The sequence below is a fragment of the Rhodnius prolixus genome, unplaced genomic scaffold, assembly GCF_049639745.1.
Source record: "Rhodnius prolixus isolate KJV_2025 unplaced genomic scaffold, Rpr scaffold_7, whole genome shotgun sequence".
NCBI classification, from domain to species: Eukaryota; Metazoa; Arthropoda; class Insecta; order Hemiptera; family Reduviidae; genus Rhodnius; species Rhodnius prolixus.
Genome location: NW_027411582.1, coordinates 11,974,528 through 12,000,036, shown reverse-complemented (window position 1 = coordinate 12,000,036; position 25,509 = coordinate 11,974,528). Strand labels below are relative to the sequence as shown.

Below are 25,509 nucleotides of genomic sequence, written 5' to 3'. Positions count from 1 at the left end.
TCTTTTTTTTACGCTAAAAACCAGCACTGACAAATTATTAAAAATTTAATTTTTATTTTATTTAATGGCTAGTCAATTAATTTTAGTTTTTAAACTCTAAATAAAAAGTAAAATATATATTATATATGTACATTTAAAATAAAGGTGAAATTTCAAGGTATTTTTAATTAAGTCTAGTTAACATATTTTTTTATTTTTTAAATTTGTTCTTGAAAATTTTTTTTTAGTTTTAATTTCACTTCAAAGTTTCTTTAATTTGATATTTGCACGAATCAAAAGAAAACAGGTAAATTTCTGTTATGACCTTTAAAAAAATTTACATATTTTTTTTTTTATTTATTTTAAGTTTGTGCTGTCAAAATAATGAATGCAACTAACTAAAATTGAGGGGGGGAAAAATGCAGTTAAAATAAAAGAAAGAAACAGTCATTTGAAGGTTATCATAATTAAGGAATAATAAAAAATTTGAATAGTAAATATCCTGCTAAAACTACTTCATTTTGTTTTGATTTTTATTATTAGAATTTTAATTTATTCCTGATATGAACATAAATTATTCTTATTTACAAAATAAGAAACAAAACACACTCAAAAACTATTTTGTTTTTCTTTAAAATTTTAAATTGACAGTTGTATTTAATTTAAACAGGATAATTGCTGGCATTTTTAGTAATCAAAAATTGAATTTTTTGTTTCTATTTCTTGTTCGGGTGAATCAAAATGGATTTAGATTAATCAAACTTAATTTACAGTTCATGAATACCAATACTTCGTATTCTTAGGTTTCATTTTAAAGACGATGGCTTACTTTTAGCAGTTTTGATTTATCTGTTATGGAAGTAGAGAAAACTGATAGTAAAATGGCTTTACCCACGTTCCGAAGCTTCTGTACCAAATAAATCGTGTGCACTAATAGAAAGTGGAAAGGACAGCATTAGGACGGCTAAGCATTGCAGCATCTTAGTAAAGAAGCCACCACGGTACGAACAGCTCTCCCAATCTGAACTCTAAATCCAAATTGCTACAAAGAGGGTGACTGAAATGGGTTGAGCGCGTGAAGTGGCTGAATTAGTAGAAGAGCAATATGACTCAAAATATTTCCATCATCACATCATCATCATCATCATCATAATCATTCCCCCAGTTTACCGCCTAAGCAGTGTTGGGAGTTTTTTTTGTAGAGTGCGGTCCAACTCTGTCTGTCCCCCGCCAGCTGCTTTCTCTTCTGCCAATCTATTCCTCTCCTCTGACAGGCCTCTCTAACACCTTCCTCCCATTTCCATCTGGGTCTACCTCTCTCTCTTTTCCCTTGCACCTGTGTGCCGTATGCAATCTTTGCTACTCGGCTAGGATCCATGCGTAGCAGGTGTCCCAGCCATCTTAACCTGTTTTCTTCTATCTTTTCTACAGCTGGTCTGGTTTCGAGCTTTGCTCTGATCGTTGTCCATCATCACAATGATCCGTAAAATAATTTTTTTTGGAATATCAAAAATGGTAAAATGAGAATCCCTAATCACTCAATTACAGAACTTATCTCAAATAGATTGTAAATTGGAAGGTTAATAAAAGCTAAATCCACTTGCATCCTAAAAGATCTACAGTCATCCCTCGCTACTTCGCGGATTGTTCAAAAATTCCAAATTGAGGAATTATGGCGCGAAAGTTGCCCGGGCACGCCAACAGAAGGCAGAAAGTGCCCACACAATTTAAAATCCACGTCCAAAAAGAGTTTTAAAAACATATTTACAGGATGTACACTTCAGTTACATCTACGTATGTTATACACACACGTATCATATTAATATAATTAATACATTATTTTATGTATGTTATTTATACTATTAATATCTTATTTACACGTTTGAAACTATTCTTTAATGTTCTAACGATAACATATGCACTTATATGGTTTCATATGCACTTATTGATATTATACATACACTAAAAATGAGAGGGTGACTTCTACTTCGCGGTTTTTCACTTATCGCGGCCGTTTCTGGTCCCTATTAACCGCCATAACTGAGCGATCACTGTATTGCGACACCTTTAAGTGACATAGAATGTAAAGCATATAATACGTAAATAAGTGTGTGTAAGGGTGATGAGCTCAACTTTGCCTATAAGTACTCTAAATCCAAATAGTTGTATCAAGTACCCGATTCTATTAGGCGCAGGCCGTTTAAAGAAAAACTTTTGAAAATTTCGTTAATCTTTCGGTTTTTCAATGATTAATGTTTTTCCTTCTCCCGCACACCTTGATAGTCTGCTGTAAATTCTCTCACCATTAGACAGCATATTGAAGATCTGAGCATATCATTCTAAATAAATGCTTCTCAGAATAATGATTAATATGAGAAAAACGTAAAGAAATTGAATTGAAAATTAGTTTCATTATGAAAGCGTCTAAAGAAAAATGTACGATTCTAAGAACAAAAAAGAAAAAGAACATACCATAATCGTTTTTAAATTAGTCAAGAACAAAATTATTTTAAATCTTGTTTTTATTTTTGTATTAACTTTAAAAGTTTAATATGGCCACATAAAATTTTCACATTTTAATGTAATAAATTACAGGAAGGGTCGCACGTAATGATGTATGAAGATTATCTGTGTGGGATCTTTTTTTGCTAAGGTCAATACGTTAGCAGTTATGCAACTCTGTAGTCTGCATACTGCATCCAGACTTTACTACTTGCAACAGTAAATGACAGTACACAAGTAGTTGTATCTTTTAAAAAATTAGTATTTAAATCAGATATATGTATATATTTTTTTTTTTTCAGACCAACAGAAAATTAAAACTAACATTTCAGAAAAACTTTGTATCAGCACAAATTTTTCTGTAGGTACCGCTAAACCCAAGTAATTGCACACTATCAGGTACCCTATTCTACTAGACGCAAAACCATAATGAGGTTGTAGGTACCAGTATTGTAGGCAGTGAATGCTTATGTACCCTATTGACAAAGCTTGGTGAACAGAAAGGGCATGGTTTACTCTAAACGGAAACGATACAAGAAAACCTATTACTCAGTGGTTACGCAAAAACTCCCAAACAATTGCAGCCATCAAATGCCTCTGTAGAAGTAAAACTGTTTTTCGAGTTAGTTCACTAAAATTATCCAAAGATTCGCAAAGTCCCTGAAGTAATCATTCAGAAACGAATCAGTTTAAAAGGAAAACAAGGTGTACATAATTACACAATAAGAAGGAATCAACAACCAGATAGTCGTAGAAAATTACAACTAAATTAAGGAAAATAGAAAAAGCGACTAAATATTTTTAGGAATCTCGCCTAGAACAATAGGATTGTATTTAACCTTGAATCCATTTTTATTCTATTTTCGAATAATAATTATTGTTTTAGAATAAACCCTGCAGTCTTAGAATTTATTATAAATGCTTATATAATACTAGTTTGGCTAGTTTGGGGACTCCGCCTTTCATGCAGTTTGAGAACTAACCAAGCGGGGGGTATTTAAATATCATTATTTTAGTTTAATCATGTTTTACACGTATTTGAAAATATCGTTTTAAATTCCTGTGTAAGATATCAATTTTTTTTTAGCAGCATATATCTTTTCTTTAAGTGGTATCCATTTTATGAAGTCTCTGAGATTAAATAGGGTAGCCAACTAACTTCTCACGAACTTTGTGAAAAAAATAAATGCCAGATATGAGCTCCATAATGAAGAGAGTTCTTGTGAAACCCATCAAATCAGAGGGGACAGTCCGTGAATGAACTTCCTAGCGATCAAAACCTTTGACCACCATTTTGATTGCATCGAATAATGCAATTCTCCCCCCAAAAAAATGCAATTTCCACGTGTCTATTTCTGATTAACAATTAGCTCTGGAATAGATAAATAAATAATCTTTTACAATATCAGCGCTAGATAAATATTTGCCGCCAGAATTGTGTATTACTTTCAATCCGCCACCTTTTCTACCATTAATTAGTTCAACACTCGATATTATCCAATCCGAACAAACAAATAATCGATTAGGCTAGAGATTTTATGTTGTAACACCTCAATGATTTAATGTGATGAAATAATATAATCTTAAAAGATTCTCCAATGAGATTATTTGAACAGAAAACAATCCCTTATCTATCTGAATTTCCCTAGAGAGATATACACATGCGTATTGAGAAGAAGATGCTGCATTATCAATTAGATAGATTACTTTAGAAGCACCATTATCTATGGAGCTAGTCATCAACCATGATGACAGACAGTTAAATACTAGCTTACAGATAGACAATTAATATAATCTATTTATACCACACGCTAGACAAATAACTTTTCATTTGGATTTATTTAATTTTTTCCTCAATTTATTGCTTGAAGGAGGCTGAATCTTAAATGTCAAATTTTGGTAACTTCCATGGAAGGGGTCAGGCAAAGATTTGGAACCATCGATTTCAACTAATTTATTGTTTTCAAATTCTACAATTAAATTCAAGCACGCGGAACAATATTTAAAAAAAAAAAAAAATTGAAAAATGCATAGAAATCAACAATTCTTACTACTTCTATAATCTACGTTTCACAGCCTATATTCTGAAAACTCCGCTGGTTTTCTCTCGATAAGTAAAGAGTATTACCAATGCAGTAACTATAAATACAATATCGACATCTGTTTAGCATCAGCTGTACTGAAGTACCCATTTTCTTTTAAATTCTCCATTATTACTGGAATTATATTGATTAATACTGAACTAATACTAAATAGAGATGACTGAATGAGGTTTGTTCTTAAATAAAAATTGTAGAATTCGTATCTTTGATAAATAATGCTAAAAATATAGCTAAAAACAGGATCTATATTCATATAATTCTGTTTCTTCTTAAAATGGCTTCCCCCTACAAATTCCTAAAGGTCATGTAGCCCAACGCCTCGTACTTCGGCGTAGGTTGTGGACTTGCTAACCCAAAATAATTCTATACAACAAACTGATTTCTCCATCATAACTGTAATCAGTGAATGTCTGTGTACAAAATGGTTTGTGTGGTTAGGCTAAGATAGCATCAGGGACTGCCAATCAACTTACTGCCAATAACTGAGAACTTTGGAGATACATAATATTAAAGTCTAAAATTGGAATCAACTTCTAAGTTTGAGATTAGCATTGAATTTTAGGTGTACCAAGTAAAAACTTTACAATTTATAATAATGAGAAAAAGGTATTATTTAAATTTGGGACATTATTTAATTCAATTAAGTGATTTTTGGATAACCAAGAACGGTAGTAATAGTTCAATATCTGAACTAATAAAATTTTCAGTATGAGAATTTCAAGTGACTCATTCTACAATTTTTTGTTTTGTTTTCGATCAACAAGAGATATCTTTCGAAAGAGTGGGGGATGGAAAATGGTTTAGTGCATTTAATGTGCTTTAGGTGTGTCGCAACAAGACGGTAGATCTGGCCAATGCCAACTGGATTTCACAACTTCTAAACAGCCTCCAGCGTGCCTACCATTGCCTTCTTGTTTTTTTTTTTCTTATAGGATAGTTGTTCCACAGCTGACTTGATACAAAACTGCCATTATTATCTCTATTCAATAAACTATTCTAGACCAATAGTTCCCACATTCTTCCAAGTATTTAGTTAGAATTGTGTAACTCGGTAAGTTCATTTTAAATAGAAAAAAACGTACCTTAAAATTCAATAAATCACGATGCAGTCAATTTAATTTGATTTCTTAATAGAATCAATTATGTTGGCAAACAATAGATTAATTATTGTATCTATTAGTAGGTTTCAAATTAGGGCTTAGTTCTTTAAGTATAAGCCAAACTATTAGCTTCCTCAAAGGCAGCTGTAATTACCATATAGACATGGGGTACTGTATAAGCTTAAGTTCAAACTGATTACGTAAAACAATTTTGATCGAACGAGAAAATGTGAAAAATCAGTTGATTTTGATTTGATGAAATCAATTGTATCTCCGTAATATTTTTTTCTCGGATTTTAAATATTAGGAGTTTGTATGTGCGTGCTCTGCCTATAAAGGGAAGTTGATCAGTTCATCTAGTGTCCTTATCACTCCGAAGGCATGCCAACCTAACCTAACACAAACATTGCTATACTGACATCCCCAACAAGTCAGTACATATTTGGGAGGCAGTGTTAGTAAGGGAATCATTTGAGGGGTTTTTTTTCTGACTAACGCAGAGCTTTGGAAGGCGATGGAATCTTATCCAAAAAGGTTGCGTGGTTACCAGATATTCGAAGAGGGATGTACCATCCCTTGGGAAGGTATATTTTACATTTTGAACTGTAATTTCAAGTACTCGTAAAATCAACGATTTGGAGCGGTTAGATAGACTAGACCCGCAAAGCTAAGATGTATTGTTGTTGGTTTAGTGGGTTCGATTCCCTATCTCTAGGTCTTGGATTTTATTTAATGTTTAATATGAGAAATTTGTAGTAAAGTATGTCAGGCGGTTATAGGCTAGACCCGCAAAGCTAAGATGTATTGTTGTTGGTTTAGTGGGTTCGATTCCCTATCTCTAGGTCTTGGATTTTATTTAATGTTTAATATGAGAAATTTGTAGTAAAGTATGTCAGGCGGTTATAGGCTAGACCCGCAAAGCTAAGATGTATTGTTGTTGGTTTAGTGGGTTCGATTCCCTATCTCTAGGTCTTGGATTTTATTTAATGTTTAATATGAGAAATTTGTAGTAAAGTATGTCAGGCGGTTGTAGACTAGACCCGCAAAGCTAAGATGTATTGTTGGTTTAGTGGGTTCGATTCCCTATCTCTAGGTCTTGGATTTTATTTAATGTTTAATATGAGAAATTTGTAGTAAAGTATGTCAGGCGGTTATAGGCTAGACCCGCAAAGCTAAGATGTATTGTTGGTTTAGTGGGTTCGATTCCCTATCTCTAGGTCTTGGATTTTATTTAATGTTTAATATGAGAAATTTGTAGTAAAGTATGTCAGGCGGTTATAGGCTAGACCCGCAAAGCTAAGATGTATTGTTGTTGGTTTAGTGGGTTCGATTCCCTATCTCTAGGTCTTGGATTTTATTTAATGTTTAATATGAGAAATTTGTAGTAAAGTATGTCAGGCGGTTATAGGCTAGACCCGCAAAGCTAAGATGTATTGTTGGTTTAGTGGGTTCGATTCCCTATCTCTAGGTCTTGGATTTTATTTAATGTTTAATATGAGAAATTTGTAGTAAAGTATGTCAGGCGGTTATAGGCTAGACCCGCAAAGCTAAGATGTATTGTTGTTGGTTTAGTGGGTTCGATTCCCTATCTCTAGGTCTTGGATTTTATTTAATGTTTAATATGAGAAATTTGTAGTAAAGTATGTCAGGCGGTTATAGGCTAGACCCGCAAAGCTAAGATGTATTGTTGTTGGTTTAGTGGGTTCGATTCCCTATCTCTAGGTCTTGGATTTTATTTAATGTTTAATATGAGAAATTTGTAGTAAAGTATGTCAGGCGGTTATAGGCTAGACCCGCAAAGCTAAGATGTATTGTTGTTGGTTTAGTGGGTTCGATTCCCTATCTCTAGGTCTTGGATTTTATTTAATGTTTAATATGAGAAATTTGTAGTAAAGTATGTCAGGCGGTTATAGGCTAGACCCGCAAAGCTAAGATGTATTGTTGGTTTAGTGGGTTCGATTCCCTATCTCTAGGTCTTGGATTTTATTTAATGTTTAATATGAGAAATTTGTAGTTAAGTATGTCAGGCGGTTGTAGACTAGACCCGCAAAGCTAAGATGTATTGTTGGTTTAGTGGGTTCGATTCCCTATCTCTAGGTCTTGGATTTTATTTAATGTGTTAATATGAGAAATTTGTAGTAAAGTGTGTTTACTAGTCGCCTCTGTCCATAATTATTTTTAACCCAATTTGTAAGTTAGACTTATAACACGCCTGAAAAAATTTACATTCTTCTGACATTTTGCGACTTCTTAAATCATCTTCATGAGTACTCCATTTTAAAAATCACAAAGCACTAATGAATTCCAAAAAAAAAAAAAAAATTAAATTATACTTTAAAATAATATTTTAATTTGTGAAAACTGCGCATGAATTCATACTAATTAAACTAAAACCTAAAGTTCTGTGTATAGAATTCTGGAAGGTTAACGAGAATTAAGAGATATTTTTTTGTTCCTTAAAACCTCCATTAAAATAAATTAGAATTAATTTCGAAGTGATTGTAGCGCGAATAAAATTCAGCTCACAAAAAAACCTCATTTCCTGACTAGAAGCAAGGTTTTTTGATTTCTATCATTTTAATTTAACCTTGTTTAAGGATTTAGAAAATAATAAAATAAATGATTTTCACGTGAAAAATGAGAAAAACTAAAACAAATGTAGTCCTTATTTAGAAACTAAACAAATCTATGGATTATTTTTAATATTCTTTTTATTGAACTAATAATGTATTTCCTTCCGTGGACATCAGCAGAAAAGTATGTTCGGCATTTTGTCCACCCCTGCATTTTTCAATGAAAATGGCATCGGAATTATTTTCAGAAAACTTTTAATATTAAATATAAATTAAATTAAAATTCTTTAAAGTGAAATTGTACATGGAATTTCCGTAGCAATTTTAATATATTATAAATAGAATAATTTGTCTTCAGTTTTCATTTAATACGTCATTTTATTACGTCATCTTACCTTTTTTTTTTATCAAATCACCCTCCCATAAAACATTTTGAACACACAATGTTACATAAAAAGATAAGGTTAAATTATAGATTTTGAAAAGAGCTAGATAACAAAAAAACAATATGTTTTTCACTCTCCACGAAACGACTATGTTATTAATTAAGAAAAACTTCACAAACAGAGAACAGGGGTTTCAAACTCAGGCAAATCTCTTAAGGTAAAGAAAGAAACAAAATAAATAATTGCGGATAAAATAAAATAATAACAGCACCAATCGAAAGCAATTCCCTTGATTGACTAAGTGCAACAAAATATCGAGGACATACTACACTGTCCAGATAAATTTATTGGTTATGTCTTCTTCAAACCAAGGAAACGTGCTCAAACTATAATGGTATTGTCAAGGTAGTTGCTGGACAGTTTATAAATTTTCTTCTATTCGGTATTCAACGTAGGAAGAAATTTAAATAAATTTGTTAGACATGAATTTACATAATCACTGCCTACATTTAAATTCTTAATTTGTAATTTTGCTGTTAAAAATATATTTTTTTTTCTTTGTGATTTTAAAACTCATAAATTTAGAAACAAGCTAAGGTTTGTTAGAAGAATATTATTAAATCCTCAAGAGTGTAGAAGTTTCTTCCTTTCTAAAACTGTTATCACTCGAACTAATCTTTCCCGGATACGCCATTAAAAATTGAAATAAATTTAAATATAAAATGGCCAACGGAATGGTAAAACGCCAATGATTTATTACTTCAACAATAAATATAATAAATAGATCTGAAAGTTTATCTAATTTATTGGGCTGATGTCAAAGAAATGATAAATTCTTCCATCCCTGTCTAGGAAATGAAGTAATTGTTTTATTTAAAAAAATAATTATTATTTTTGCGCTTATTTCTATTTTTTATTAATTTTACGCGAGAAATCATTTTATTATTAAAAAAATCTCAGCTCAGAATTATCAGTGGACAACGGATTCATTTTTAAAAAAATCTGTAGACTAATTTTAGGATCCGAGTTAAATAGCTGCTTTGGATTGACATTAATCTGGGAAATTGGTTTAGCTGTAGATTTAGGAAAGTTAGGGAAAATAATGTACTGAACGTGTATAGAAGGGGTAGAGTAGGTCCGCCATTGTTAGCACTGGATGAACAGAACGGTGTTGGGCATGAACAAAATCTAAACATTGGATTCAACAGGTGGTTCTCCAATGTGGTGTTCTCCAATGGTATCCCAAACCAATATACTTATATATACACACACTCATAAAGACACATTCTACCCGCACATAGTCAAATATAAATGTTACACAAAAGAGAAAATTCAATGAGCGGAAATAACATTGCAGAAATGATTAAACAACTTTTTGATTATTTATTTAAATTTTTGATTGTCTTAAATTACCTTTTAATGATCACTAGAAGGAGAAGAATTATGATCGTGCCAAAAATTGAGTTTTTATTAATAAATACATATATGCATTGAGGATAAAATTGCAAACATGAATCTTTCTTAACACAATTTACGAAAATAAGTTTTCTTAAAACATTTCGTACGAAGAAATCGTTAAAAACCACAATGAACTTTTTAGTAAAATGGCGTAAAAACGGAATTTTATTACTTAGTAATCTTAAGATTAAGATTAAGATAGTAGATGGGACGGGACCTATGCCCCAAGGCACCGCAGCCACAGAAGACTTATTGTGCCAGTCCCTTCTTAGTTCTAGTAGGCGAACCCTCCCCTCTTAAAGAGGTCAAGGACTTTCCCTACTAGTTCTTTTTGCGCTACTATCTCCTTCGGCCTCAACGTACCAAAGGTTTCATAACGCAAACGTTCGATTGCAACGCAATCGAACAACAGGTGAGAGGCCGTTTCCTCCTCTTCCTGACATAATCTGCACAACGGCTCCGAGCTGATAAGCCCCACCTTGCACAGATGCTTCTTGAACCGACCGTGCCCCGTGAATAGGCCTGTAATCAGAGTAATCTGATTTCTGCCCAAACACAGGGTCTCTTTGGATCTTTGCTTACACAGCCAAGGCATCAAGGTCTTGCTGTGTTTAACCCCAGGACACATCACCCAGTTCTTTTCATGCTCCCTCCAGATCCAATCTCTGAGAGCCGCGCGAACCGAACCCCTGGTGATCCCCAGGCTCTGGACCGATGAAAGGAGTGCTAGCCCCATTCCTGGCCAGATAATCAGCTTTTTCATTCCCTTCAATACCCACATGACCCGGCACCCATTCCAACCGAACTTTGTTGTGCCGCGCCAGTAGTTCTAGGGCCTTCCTGCATTCCCAGACCAGGGAAAAGGTGATTCTGAAGGATACGAGAGCCTTCAGTGCAGCCTGGCTGTCCGAAAAGATGCGAATCTCCCTATTTCTAGGTTCCATCCGCAGGTTTTCCTCAGCGCATATTTTAATAGCAAAAACCTCGGCCTGGAAGACTGTGGCGTATCTCCCAAGAGATCTCTCAATGAGTACCTCGGGTGTAACCCCATACACTCCAGACCCAGTCCCACAGTCCATCTTGGAGCCATCGGTAAACCAAATGCCTCCCTTCCGGTACTGATCCGTCCAGTTTACCCTCCATTCAGTCCTCGGTTTAATACACACCTGAAAAGGAGTCTATTTAGGACAGATACTGTCCCCTGCCATGTCAATAACCGGCCCAGGGTCGACCTTATCTGAAATAATCATATGGCCAATGCAGGAACTTATACGCCTCCATTGCCCATTTCTCGCCATTCTGTACGCACTGGCCCTTGCCTCCGCCTGAATAACATATTGAAGCGGAGCCAACCCCAGAAGTACCTCCAGCGCCGCAGCAGGGGTGCTACTAAAGGCCCCCGTGATCATCAGACAGGCCAGTCTCTGCACCCTTGCTAGAGCCTTAATTGCCGTCTGTTGTTCAGTCTTCCTCCACCACACCACTGAACCGTAGGTGATGATAGGTATGACTGTACGTGTGTAGAGCCAGTGGGTCATCTTTGGGCTAAGACCCCATGTCTTCCCACAGGTTCTAGTTATTCCACAAAGGGCCTGTTTAGCCCTTAATGTAACTCTCTCTATCTGCGCCTTCCAAGTGAGTCTGGTATCCAGGACAATGCCCAAATACTTGACCTCACCCGACACATCCTTATTAAATCTTATTTTTAGTAGTTATGTAAAGTAAAACTAAGTTTTCCAGGTGGCTATACGCCCATCTACCTAATTAGGTGTTGCAGACGGAGGCGCGACTAGCAAACATACTTTACTTTAAATTTCTTATATAAAGTCATTAAATAAAATCCAAGGCTTAGACCGAGAATCCTAAACAGTGCATTAAAACCATTATTTTTACATTGGATTTATTTTGTGGTAAAAATAGACGCTACGGTGGCCGATAGGTTAGAGGGTTGACAAAGTAAACGCAGGCAAACTGGACAACAACGACTGTTATTTCCTCTTCTCACATGTGACTCCAAAATGACTGTGGACCAACTAACTACTCCTTTACAAAGTGGGTCATTAGGCCGATGTTACTCTTCGCCTGCTCCGCCTGTAGCCTCAACATCAAGCAACTTCAGATAACCTAGAACAAATTTTCTCAGACTTGCAACAGACTCTCCACGACGCACTAGAATTGATTCACACCACGAGGACTGCGTCCATTATTCCCGTACATCCAAAATCGTCTTCTCAAGCTCCTTTCCATCCTAGAATCCCAATCCAATATGTCGCGACATAGCCTCCTACAGATCCTTCTACAACATACAGACACAGAAGACTAAAACATATCCTACTCTAACTTTCTACACTAGCTACAGGTTTTTCCTTTTTTCCCTGCATTCCAATCCTCCTCACCTAACTTTTCTCTTACTTCACTTAGGATAGAGGGTACACCCAATTTCCGGTCTGTCTTGGATTGTATTTAATGTTTAATATAAGAATATTGTATGTTTATTAATCGCCTCTGGTCATGACATGTAATTTGTTAGATGAACGTAAAGCCAGCCTGACAAATTAGGCATTACTTGACTTTTTTTTATTATTGTTAAAATAATTGAAGCTCCATTTTTTTGTACGATTAAATTAGCCAAGTTGAACTAAAATAGATTTGTGTAAAATATAGGGTAATAATCTAAATTAAAACTTGAAATCGCTCGTAGTAAAATGGTCAGTAACAGTGCGTGAAGTGGGTCCACATTCAGGCAAACTGCAACGGGTCAGAGAGAAAAGCCATGAGATAAAAATCCACATTTAGATCTTTAAAGATTTTTTAAAAAAAAAAACTGCAATAGCTTTAAGTAAAAAAATTAACGTTAAGCTCTAAAATCTTTCTGTTTCTATGAGAATAGGAGGCGAACAAAAATTCCCTCCAAAAACTGGCGAATAACTAATTTTATTTTAATTGAAAATACTAAAAATCTTTGCAAAAAATTAATTATGGAGATATCGGGAAGAAAATCTATTAATTTAATTTGCATAGTTCTTGCATTTTTCAAAAAAAATAATAATTTTGCATAAAAAAATCTTTTCGAATGGAAAAAGATTATATTCAAGGTCTTAAAATCGAAAAATATAGATGTTTATATATGTCCTTAACAATTAAAGTAAGTTTACTACAGTAGTTACCTTGTTAGTGTAGAATAGATTAGGTTTTTAATAGAGCCGCGTATAGCCAAACATACTTGCTAATATGGGCCATAAAAATTTTTCGTTCTGTTCAACTAATTGAATAAGTTTCTTCTTATTTTTAGAAAGTAAATGATATCATGAAAGCACTGCACTAATAGCTCAGTTCTTAATAGTTTAATTAAAATTTTCCGCTTTTCCAATCATTTTTATAGTTAATAGAAGGATTTAGACAGAAAGATGTGGTTCCTTCATCAAAGAAAAACAAGGAAAAATTGCACCATTAATATTTCTTTTATGCATAATCTCACCTTGTATTCTGAAAGTTTCATTCGAATTTCCTTATCTAGTAGAGCAAATTTTAATTATTAATATATATGTTAGATGCTACAGCGCTAAATGTATCGCGTCAAAAAACTATATGTCGTGGCACTCTGTAAGTGATAGTGTTAGCATTGAACTAACTACCAATTAAAAGTCGTTTTCCTTTTTTTTTTAAGGCGCGTCAATAACCGAGATCATTTGGCGCCCAGAGCTTTTATCAGTACACTAAAGACCATCCGAACAGTATTCTCTCCATACAGACCGCAACATTGTCCACTGATGGATAGTAAACTGTAAGAAGAAGCTCCTAAGAAAAGAGAATCAAAAGGTCGACAACTGAAATTAGAATCCCAAAAATTCAAGTAGAGCTAGAGATTGCCTCTAATTAGGAAACGCCCTAAGAAGTTGCCCAGATGAATAACCTTATCAGGGTATAACCGCTAAAGTAACCACAGATACGTCAGCATCTCTTTTAAACAAAAATCTTTTAATAAAATAATTAGAATCCATTTTCCTTTTCAGGTTTAAGAAAATATTGAACCCAATGTTGATCAATTTGAAGACAATTACCGATGCAATTTGATTGAATCACAACAGTAATAAGTTTTGATCTCGTTTTTTTTCAGCATCCCCATAAAAAGTTGTTTCAAACTTTATGATCTTTGGACTAATTAAAGTAATAACTTTGAACAAATGTGTTAAATAAATGATTTTTTTTTTTTTGAACGGCAAACGTATACCTCTAACTTTAAAATTGTTTAAACAATAATTTTTTTTTTTTAAAAAAAAAGCTAGCGTTATTAAAAAATATAAATGGAAGATAAAGATACCTTTATTAAAAGAAATTAATTATTAGTTCATGTGCCTACGACACCTGTGCAAATTTACAATACGCATCTGTATTGTTCTATCCACTGATCTGATGGCTGGGATTACCTTAACTAATATTAAGAACCTAACCTTGCTTTTATATGCAAATCGGTACATGAAAATTATTTATAATAATTTTTTTCCAAATATTTCCAACAGACATCTAAAACTTCTGCCATCCAAAATGGAAAAGCGTTACAAGAAATACACGGCCACCTAAATCTATATCAATTAGTAGAACGGGAAGTTCGGTAACGTTATTTAGGTAGATTATTAAGGCGCAGTAAGGAGAAATAAGAATAGTTACAGAAAGATTATTGCCAATTTTAGTAATAAAGTTTTATTAGTATTAATACATAGACAAACGACTCACGTGGAACCCACTACACTAGACTTAAAAGACAAAGCAATGACAAAACGTGCGAAACTGCTCTACAGACTTCTTGGACGGCGCTCCAAATTCAAGAACTCAAACGCCTAATTTACAACACTATCCTCAAACCTATGTGGACTTATGGACTAGAGCTGCGGGGTTCAGCCAAACCTACAAACATACGGACAGTACAAAACATTTCAGTCAAAACTACTGCCGGCAGATAGCTGACGCTCCTTTCTATGGTGACTAACCTCACTCTTCACAACGACCTCAAAATTCCCTTCATAGACCAACTCGCCATGAGTAAATACAAAAAATTCCACACCACTCTTTCGACCAGCTCTAATCCTCTTGTACTGTCTATCGCCTCCTCTGACATCCCTAATACTCCTCGCCGACTGAATCGCCAGTGGCCCCGCGACTTCCTTGTAGGCTGAAGGCCTAAACGCCATTATTCTATTACCTCTCCTATTCTTCTCTCTCCTATAGAGAGTGCTACCACTGGGTAGTTTCTCTCCTCCTGCTCTCCTCCCGTACCAGTTCATCACTCTCTCCATATTTACTGATTGTATACAACTGTTTGCAGATTGTAAATTACAAAATAAATTTAAAAAAAAAAATTTGTATTAATACCTTTTAGGGGTAGCAGTCCCTTAGGTCGAAAGCTTGGTATTAATTCAAATAAAAACTTAATACTAAAATTGGCAAGTACAAATCATGAACAGTACTTTAGAAGAATACTTACTATGTAATTAAGGAGGGTTGTTAAATCAACAAGTATTAAGAGAATTGCTAACCGACATCTTACAAAAACTAATTTTATTATATTTTCAAAACATTCATTCTGTAGCCTTGCCAGAGGGTTGGATTTAAAGCTAAATGTTGTGAGCAGGACTAAGTAGGAACTGCAAGATAAGTGCTGAGAGAAGAAGGCTTCCCTTATCCAGCAACTATACTCACAGGGGGATAACCCTACAATCCGCAGAAATAATAAAAAAGATCAAATAATGCGACCCAATTGTTGTTACTTTTAGAATCAATCGGCTGTTTGTAATCCATTTATAGGTTTTGAATGGGTGAGCAGCATGATCTCGCTCTTATTGCAGTAAATTTGTTTTGTAAGAAATGTTCTGAAGAGATTTTTCTGTTACATATCGATTAACTCGAATTTAAGAGTTTCAGATTTCTTAGGGGTTTTTTATTTCCCTTAATTTGGACAAAACGTTTTTTTTTTCTGTTCTTTGAAGCTAAAAAAATAATCAATCGTAGTTGATGATGAATTGACACTCTCTTCCTTCAAATATTCCTAATAAATATTTGACAAGCCATAAAAAAATAGGTTTATAAACAATAAAACGTGAAGAAAAATACTCGTAAAACAGATGCAATGCATCATAGATTAGTTATGGATGTTATCAGATAAATGGCTCTGAGAATTTTTATTGGATGATAATAAAACAAAATATGCTAACGTTCGTGATAAATAATACTAGTGGCTAGCTAAGTTGGATTGTTCGTTGTTTATTCTCCGAAGGGGAGGTTTCCTAATAATTTTCCATTCCGACCGTTTAAAAAATCAATAAATAAAATAAGTTCAGTTCAAATATGGTTAATTTAAATGAGTTACCTAGAACAACAGGATGCCCTTTAGATTCGCGTCTTTACACATACCGTCTACGCATTGTGGACAAGAAACGCCAGCTGTCTAACGAACAGCTTGATCAGGTTTGTTTTAAAGTACGCATGGTAGAAGTCAGTCTACAAGAGTATTCAAAAGTCAATAGTAGGCAAAATGAATCATGTGTAATGTCTTTTTTAATAAAAAAAAATAAATAATAATTTAAAACTCATTTAATTTTAATTGAAAGAAATTTTTAGAAAGATTGCTGCCCCCCCCCCAAAAAAAAACAGAGAGCCTGTCACGTGTGAATAGACGGGGGCAGCATGTTTTGTTGATGGGTTGGGCGTGCGATGGACAATTGTGTGAGAGAACCAGGAAGAAGGAGCCTACCCCAACACGGACAGAGTTAGCATGATCGATAATGGCTACGTCACAGTGCACCCCCCCCCCCAGCCAGTCGGCAGAGCCGCCGCCAATGCCGCCTTCCTCGTGCCCAAACTTTAATAACCAGCCAGCCCGGCCGTGGTGGGGGTCGCCCTTCCCCGATCTGGCCGTCTCCAGACTATTATCTCTATAAATTCTACTTACCTTAACGGTTCTGGACCCAGCCAAACTGTTCATGCTAAGGGTTTTTTTTCTCTCTGAACTGTCGCCTTTAATATTTTATCGTTTCTTTTTATTTCATTATTAAAATAAACGAAATTTTATATTTGATAATATTAAACAAATTTATCTACACCACAGCCAACAGTATTGGCAAGAACGTTTATACAGCCAGGAAGTAAAACTAGAAATAATTACAAAAATTGTGTAGCACTAAAAAAAAAAAAACCGTAATATGGATACAAATTATTAAAATTTAGAGTGTATTTTAGAATCATTTATTTATTTATTTATTTATTTATTTATTGTATTTGTGGTCTTGTTTGCACATTAACCAGCAGCATAAAAAATCTAGCAAATAAACCATTAATAGATGTTCAAAAATATTTTAAATTGAAGTTTTCCCATTTTCTTTTATACTACAATGACCCCTTACTCACAAAAAATTAATGCAGACCCCCTTCTCTTTAAAAATGGCTATAATTAAGAGAATGAAATTGTTGATAAACTTGCAAAGGAAGCCACCAATAGTGGGGAAAATGGCTAATTATAAATTACACCGATATCAAGGGTACAAAATGCAAAAACAGCACTAAAAAAAAAAAATGGCAGACAGATTACAGCAATCTATAAAACTATGGCAGATCAGTTACCTAGACAACCATGGTTTAAGGGAACTCTCACTAAATAAATGGATTGTTACGACAATAAGCAGGCTGAGAGCGAACCACGCGGTGTGCGGATCGTATCTTCACAGGATCAACAAAAGGTACTCTCTCCTCTTTGCGTAGATTGCAATGAGGGGGAGGTTTTCAGGACATATAATAATGGATATGTCCACGTTATGTAGTAGAAACGAAACGAATGTTTGACGACTTATACAGTGTATTTAGATGCACCATTTCGCTACGAAGACATAATATTCTCCACCAACATCTGTGTGCTTAAATCTATAGCAGAGCTAGCAGTGAAATATGAATGTATTTAAAAGTTATAGCCGATTAGAATGAATGGAAGAAAATGATTAGAGAAGGATTACGTGATTTCAATTTCGGTTAAGCTATAAGGATGGCAGGAATATAGAGTACTGATCCATTCATTGGTTGTAAGTTTGTATGTATATAGTAGAGGGATGAATGTGTGAAGCGAATGTATTTATAAGTAAGAATGGAGAGTGAGTGATATTCTAGTGATAAGCACCTAGACGATGCTGGCTGTATGGCGGAAGCCAGTGCCCAAAAAAAAATGGAAAACGTCCATTTGATACCCGATTTTTGCCCATAAATAGAGGAAAAAATTCAGTTAAAATGGTCCACTGCATACTTCTAAGTGATGCGAGTCACCTAGCTTTTGCATAAACGCAATTCCTTTGTTTTACCCAATGGAAAAAAGCTATCGGAAGGTGAAAAACTTCTTGTCTGCCACAAGATTGAACGAGTTTGGACTCCCTATTGGTGTGTCAGGAGGCCTATTACAAAAATGTTGTGCAAAACCTTTTTTATTTTTTTGGACGAATTCATTGGCTAAGAGAATGGGGGTTGCTGCCCTCTTTTTTTGAAAGCGAATTTACTCGATATTCACTAGTTCATCGAGTAGAGTGGAATACTCCAGAGATTATTGGAAGGATAAGAGGAGAAGAAGAAGAAGAAAAAGAAGATCCTTACTTGACTTCGAAAAAACAGTCGGATTGATAAGATTTAAGGATGAGTTAAACGTTAGGCGTTAAAAGTTGTCCTGTACAGTATATCCGGTGGAATGCTTCAGTTATGGCTACAAAGACCACCTGGCAAATTTCGTAAGAAAAATACCAAAAGAAATGTGCTTTGCTATTCCAAAAATATTAAGAACCCAGCTGTTCGTCTCTAAATCTATCATCCTTTATTACCATAAATCAGTTTCAAAATGAAACAGTTACAGCCTCTAAAACGTATTTAGTTCATAATAATTGAACAAATAAAAACTCATTAAACTAACAATAAAAACGTTGAGATTAATCTTCTTTATCTGAATGAAAATAAAATTAAAAATAAAGAAAAAAAAACTAAAAACAAATATTATAAAAGGGGCCACTTATCTGTCAACAACATAAAATTTGCTGTGGGGCAAACCATCTATCCCCTTTTATAAATTGTATAAAACGTAACCACAACTCATGGTAAAAACCTTTCTAATTTATTTCTCATGATGCTCTTCCGAACATGCTCAAATACAGACACAATGTTCACAATATAATTATATTTTAAATATATCAAAGCAGAAATACAAAGGGAAACCTTTACAAAGGCGGAAATCCTTAGAAATGGATTTGAGTTAAGAAAACTAATTCAAAAACAAAGTAAAAAATAAATTCATTCTATTTGAATCCATTAAATTGTTACTTTACCATTAATTTCTTTGATTTAACTGCATTTACTTTGCCTCATTCTTTCGCATAAGAAGGCCAGACAAACTAGATAGTAGGTAAGATATCCTACTATAGTTTTGGGTACTAAATTTAACTTAATTCAAGACAGTACAACTTGTCCTAAGTATCTAAATCTCTCTGTTCCAGATAGCACTGGTTGCAATGCAGAATTAGAACATCTTTAAGATGATAGTCAAGTACATACCTAACGAAATTACAAAAAAAGAAGACAACTTATGCAATAAATCTAGCTAAATTAAACTTAAGTTCAGCCAAAACGGACGAGGAAAGCCAAAAGCAAGAGCGGAAAAGCTAGAATTCAGCGAACATTCGATCCAAAAAGGAAGCGTTCAATTAGAGGGTTTCAATCTCGGCCGGAAAAGAAAGAAACGGCCAATATTAATCACCCCTTATTGAGACTGGAAGCGCTATCTTCTCCAGAAGATGGGTTACTAGGTCTGGGTGCCAGTCTTGTTGGAATTTCGGGTTAGGTGAAAGGGGGGGTTTGTGCCCAAATCGGGAGGCTTATTGCCAGTCATTTGTTCCGAGCTGTTTTTGTGTTCGCTTGTCACATGTATGGTGAGCTTTCCATGCTTTGTCAGTTCTTGAAAATTCAACTCTTAGATAATCAGACTCTCTCTGGATTGTGGTTTAACCAAGACATCTCTAAGTGAGATGGAGAAACTGAGGGACAGATCAGGAAATAATGTCAGTTGAAATATAGTATACGAGTTTGTGCACCACCTTTTGTCACAACAGGAGCTCTGTAGAACCACAATCTAGGCTAAGGCATTTTGTAGACCCTAAATGTTTTTTCTTGGGATATTTATACTGTTCTTTAGGGACTTTAGAGAGCACAGAGCTTACTGAACAATAATAAAGCGCCTATCAAGTGAGCCACAGCCTCTAGACCAGTGATGGGCAAAGTACGGCCCGCGGGCCAACTCCGGCCCGCGAAAGTATTTAATCCGGCCCGCCGAGGGTCCATCGACATGGATAGTATATGGCCCGCTATAATTACGTTTTGACGGTCGAGAAGTATAAAGTAGATTCTACTTAGTAGAATAATAGATGCATAACCTATAGGTGAAGCTAAACTAGCCGCGTAGTTACACAAGTGTGTAATGCTGTAATGTTTTTATAATATTATGATTAAAAGCTTTAACACAAAATGCATTTTTTCTATAATTCTGGCCCTCCTCTAGAATTTCTTAAACTTTGTGGCCCCCATTAAAAAAGTTTGCCCACCACTGCTCTAGACAGTTAAATTAAGGGCGATTGCTGGTATAGTAGTTATGAAGCTTGGTTTTATAAGTGGCAGATCCCGCGTGTAACTAGTTTTGATTTGTTACAAAAAATATGTTAATGGCAAAGTATACCGGTCTCTTCTACCAAATTGGTATTTGGATGTTAAGCCCTAAACCGCTTGAAAAGTAAGGCCATTTACTCTACTTTTTTTACTAGTTAGTTGGATAATTTTTTTTATTAATATCTCGTATTGAAAAGCTGCTTCATGTATGCAAACATTTTCATAATCTCAAGTAAATTTGCTTCAAATATTACAATTCAATTAACAATACAAATACCTACATTAAGAAAATAATTATAAAAGTCGACAAATAATTATATTTATCCTAAAATTACTACAAAATTGTTTTTAAAATGAAATATTGAATATATAAAACTGTGGGAAATAGAAATTAATTAAATTCTCATATTTACATTAATTACAATGCAATAAAGATACTTTTCTAATCAGAAATGAAATTAAAGGAAGGGAGAGAATTTTAGATTGAATAGAATTGGGCTAATAAATTGCATATGAAAGAGGTCCTTCGATACTGCATAGAACTCCTACATACATTTATAATTAGAAAGTAATAAAATGTAATTATACCGCTTTTAAGGTACTAATCATGTTATTGCAACAGCAACAAATTTAGTAACGATAGAATTTGTAGTTTAATGTGGTTGAAAAAGTGCTCTAGTTAATTATTAAAATATCTAAGATCAGTATTTGCGATTGAAGAATGCTAGTAAATCACTAAATAAATTGAAGTGAACTTCATAGGAGCTTAAAATGCTTTTGTAGGAGGTACCAGACTGGGAATGTATGTACATCAGGAGGCCTTATTGGTTTGCTACAACTATTTTGTAATATAACAGGATTGCAAAAATTTAACTTCCTACTGGAGCTAAGTTCCCCCCCCCCCTTTTTTTTGATTAAAAAAAAAAAAGTATCGAAAATCTATAAAATCAAATGCAACCTTGACATTCCCCTTGATAGTAGTGACATGCAATGTATAAGTTGCATTTTCTAGTTACAAGGACCAAGAACTAACTGCAAATGAGAGGTGCAACTAAAACAAAAAATGGAGGGGCATAAATAGGTGTGTGTGTGATAGTGCCTGTGTGAATGTATTTTTAATCAAATTTATACAGATATATGTATTTATGATTTATTTTAAATTTTGTATAAATAATGTATTAAATTTATTTTCTGTAACTAATATTTTGTGTTTGTCTGTCTGTTACAGGTATAACACCAAAACTACTTTAAAAAGAAAAAAGAAAAGGCATGTGTGCGTACTTAAATCCAGATGAGGAGAATCCAAATTTAAGGCTCAAATTTAGCCCTTTAAAATCCTTTCTTCCTTTAAATAATTATTCGAGTTATACCACAATTTCTCACCATTATGCGAGCCGAATTAATTCATCTGAATGAATAATAATTTTTAAATTTTGAAAAGAGAGACTTTTTCTTTTTTCTTTTTCTTTTTATAAAATTAAAAGACTCAATGATAGGGTAACTCTTCCTAAAAAATTTAGTTTTTCATATTTTACCGGAAGAGGCCCTGAATAAAAATATATTCGCTTTAATATATGAACGAAAGGCTGACAAAACAAATTATAAGAAATTGTGATAAAAATTATGCATTTCTTTTATCAATTTAGAACTCATATTTCAAAATAAGATCTGCCTTAATTATTTCAAAAATAACAAAAAATTAAGACTTTTTTTTTACGAATAAGGAGAAATTTTAAATTCAATTTAATGATTAATTCCAAAATTATGAACCAGAAAATAGGAATAGTTTTCTTAAATTAAGTAATTTTAGAAAACAAAAAATCGATTAAAAAATATTATTCGGGTTAAAAAGTTTTAGTCAACAATAAAAACAAACAAAAAAATTAAGGAACAAAAAAGTCAAAGCACCGAAGTAGTGGGGGGGTTTACTTTTTCCTTTTTTCTTTTTTTTTATTTTATTTTGGCCCCCCTTTGGGGAGTTCGTCTAGATTTTATTAAGTGGGGATAGACAGTCTCTAGTGTTAAAGGGTGGGGGCACAGTTGCAAACCTTGCAGCCCAGTGTGCATTTCCCCAATGCACCGGCTGCGGCGCTCGTGACGTCATTTATTTATACCTAAAAGAATAGCCGGGGGGGGTTATATATTTTTTTTTATTTTTTATTATTTTTTTATTTTAATTTTTTGTTTTTTGTTTTTGTTTTTTTTTTTTTTGTAAATGTATCGATTTCCTCTAAACTCTTTCGACTAGACTAACTAGACTATAGTCTTCTATTTCTATTTCTTTTTAACTTTTTATTTTTTTGAAAAATGGAATATTTGAACGGAACACATTAAGAGTTTTACAAGAAAATAGGTACTTTACAACAATACACAGTGAATTTATAAAAAAAAAAAAAAAACACAATGAAGTGAACTGTTTTTCGTGTATATTGGTTTCATATTTTATTTTTTAATCACAACTAGTTCCTTGTTCACCCTAAAGAAAAAACACGAAGAAACGCACAAAAACCATTCCTTGTTTCGAACCAAGAAATAGAAGATACCTAAGGATAACATAGTTTCTTTTAGTCGTGATTTAAGTTGTTTTTTTTGGTGAACGGTGGATCCATTTTCTTCATCGCGGAAGTTAACCACGGTTGAAAAGGAAGAAAAAGAAAAAGAAAATCCCCCTTAATGTAGGGGTTTTACAGTTCTTATAATGGCTACTGGTACAAGTGAAGAAGAATTTAGGAAAATCGCCAGAAAGCAGCTAGGAAAGTGGGCTAAAGTTATGCTAGAAATTGTTGGTAAGTTTTAGTTCATTTAATTTGCTTTTTTCTTCTTTTTTTTTTGTGATCGCTTTAGTCTGAAAAAATGTGCTTCTGCATGTGTTAACTTTTGAGTGGATAGAATCAATCAAATTCAGTGGAATAATATTACAAACCTTGACTCCTGTTCAACCTTCCGGGAATGTAAACTAATCAAGTTAGTGATTCGTCCAATCATCATTTCTAACTACACAAATCTTTTAAACAATACACTCTATCAAAGCACATCATTTACACTATGCCACCCAAAATGCAGAAATGTATCTACAATACTCCCCAGTATCTAAAACTATAACCAATCATTAACTCTAAAAAAAGAAAAACTAACAAATTTCCCAGCCAGAAAAAAACCTTTCCATGAAAATAATGACCCAGCTAGTTTCTAGCATAACCTTAGCACTGAAACCTCAAGAATTTTATTTTTTTTAAACACATGTGCAGCATTAGTCAATTACAAATTAATGTAATATTTTCAACTGAATTAACTATTGAAAAAGTGAAACTATACCAAAAATGCGCCATTTGTAAAGATTTGATCAATCTAATGTTAAAAATAGTTTGTTAGGGAATGATTATAGCCTTCTTCCTCAAAATGGCCTTGAAAGTGATTATTATTTTAAATTAATTTAATAAAATCTAATGTTTTAATTAAAATAATAGGTTTAGCTCTAAATAAATAATTGGGTTATCCTCAAATTAACGTTTTTTTCTACGAAAATCTTGGAAACTTATTTAAGAAAATACTTAGAGAAATAAAAAAATCTATGTCAACTTTCAATTTCACATTGTCCTACATACATAGTAACCTACTTTCAAGAAATATCAATAATATCTTCATTTTCCTTTAAATAATCTTACAGTAAACTGACTTATTCTTGTTTTTAAGGAATCCATTTTGAACAATGTAAACATTACAAATATTTTAGAATAATCTTTGATTATTTTTTTTACAAAAATAACTAAATTTAGACTTAGCTTTTATTTGTGATGAAGTTTTGTTAATTTTGGTTTTTGATTTAATCCGTTATATTAATGAATTCTCATGAATAAGTGGGACATAAGTTAGACGAATTGTTTCATTGAAGTCGTTTCCTTTTAGGTAAAGCATTTAATTTATTTAAAAATCATTAAAAACTATTAAAATACTTTGTAAATATCTTAAATAATCAAATTCTAAAAGAATTTTACAAAAATAAATAGAGCACTCATTGCTACAAGTAAAAACGATAACCTAGCATAACCTGCTCCGCCTTCATTCTACAGGCTTTCATTTAAATGAGTTTTAACTCAAAATCTTTTATTAAGTAAAATTATTTATTAAAATTTCAATTTTTAATTTTAAAAAAATCAAATAATTATCTCAATAATAAATGAAATTGTTTTTAATAAAAGAAAGCAACGAAGTAGTTTTAATGGAAACAAAATGGAGGGCCACATTGAATGGCCTCCAAAACGAAATAAACAAAAAAAAAGAACAAGAACTGGCTTCGTTTAGGTCAATTATATTTTAAAGATGGATTCCACAATATTCAAAGGCACTCCTTAATTTCTATTTTTTATCCAAACGTTTTTTGGTTTTTATAATCTTTATTTTTAACAATATTTAGTTGTTTTTCTTTTAATTTTCAAGAATTTCAAAAGAATTTGTTATTAATAATGTTTTCATTTTGGTTTAATGCTATTTTAGTGCCTATTTCCTGTAATTTAAACTCATTTTGACTATTTCCATTCTTAGTTAAAACAAAAAAAGACAAAATTTTTGAAAGTATTAAAAATGGCTTTCCACAAATTTTGTGCTTTTTAGATTTCATTTATTTATCAACTGACGTTTTAAAAACCCCCACTAGTCCATTTCGACATTGAACTTACGGGATCCCCTCTTCACTAGATAGTCACTTGTGGCCATTTTTTGTGTACCTAGTTTTAAG

At 33.3% G+C, this 25,509-nt stretch overlaps 1 protein-coding gene across 9 annotated transcripts in view; it reads left to right on the top strand.

The window, feature by feature from the left end:
- Positions 1 to 25,509, top strand: part of Eip93F (Ecdysone-induced protein 93F) — a 356,990-nt gene that overhangs the window by 221,876 nt on the left and 109,605 nt on the right. Inside the window, exon 1 of one of the 9 annotated variants that reach the window (XM_074114092.1) lies at positions 22,678 to 23,560. The exons of the other annotated variants lie outside the window; for them this stretch is intronic. Within the exon in view, the coding sequence (XP_073970193.1) occupies positions 23,473 to 23,560 (88 nt within the window). The 5' untranslated portion in view covers positions 22,678 to 23,472. Of the gene's footprint in view, positions 1 to 22,677; positions 23,561 to 25,509 lie in introns of those variants that run through there. 9 annotated transcript variants of the gene reach the window in all.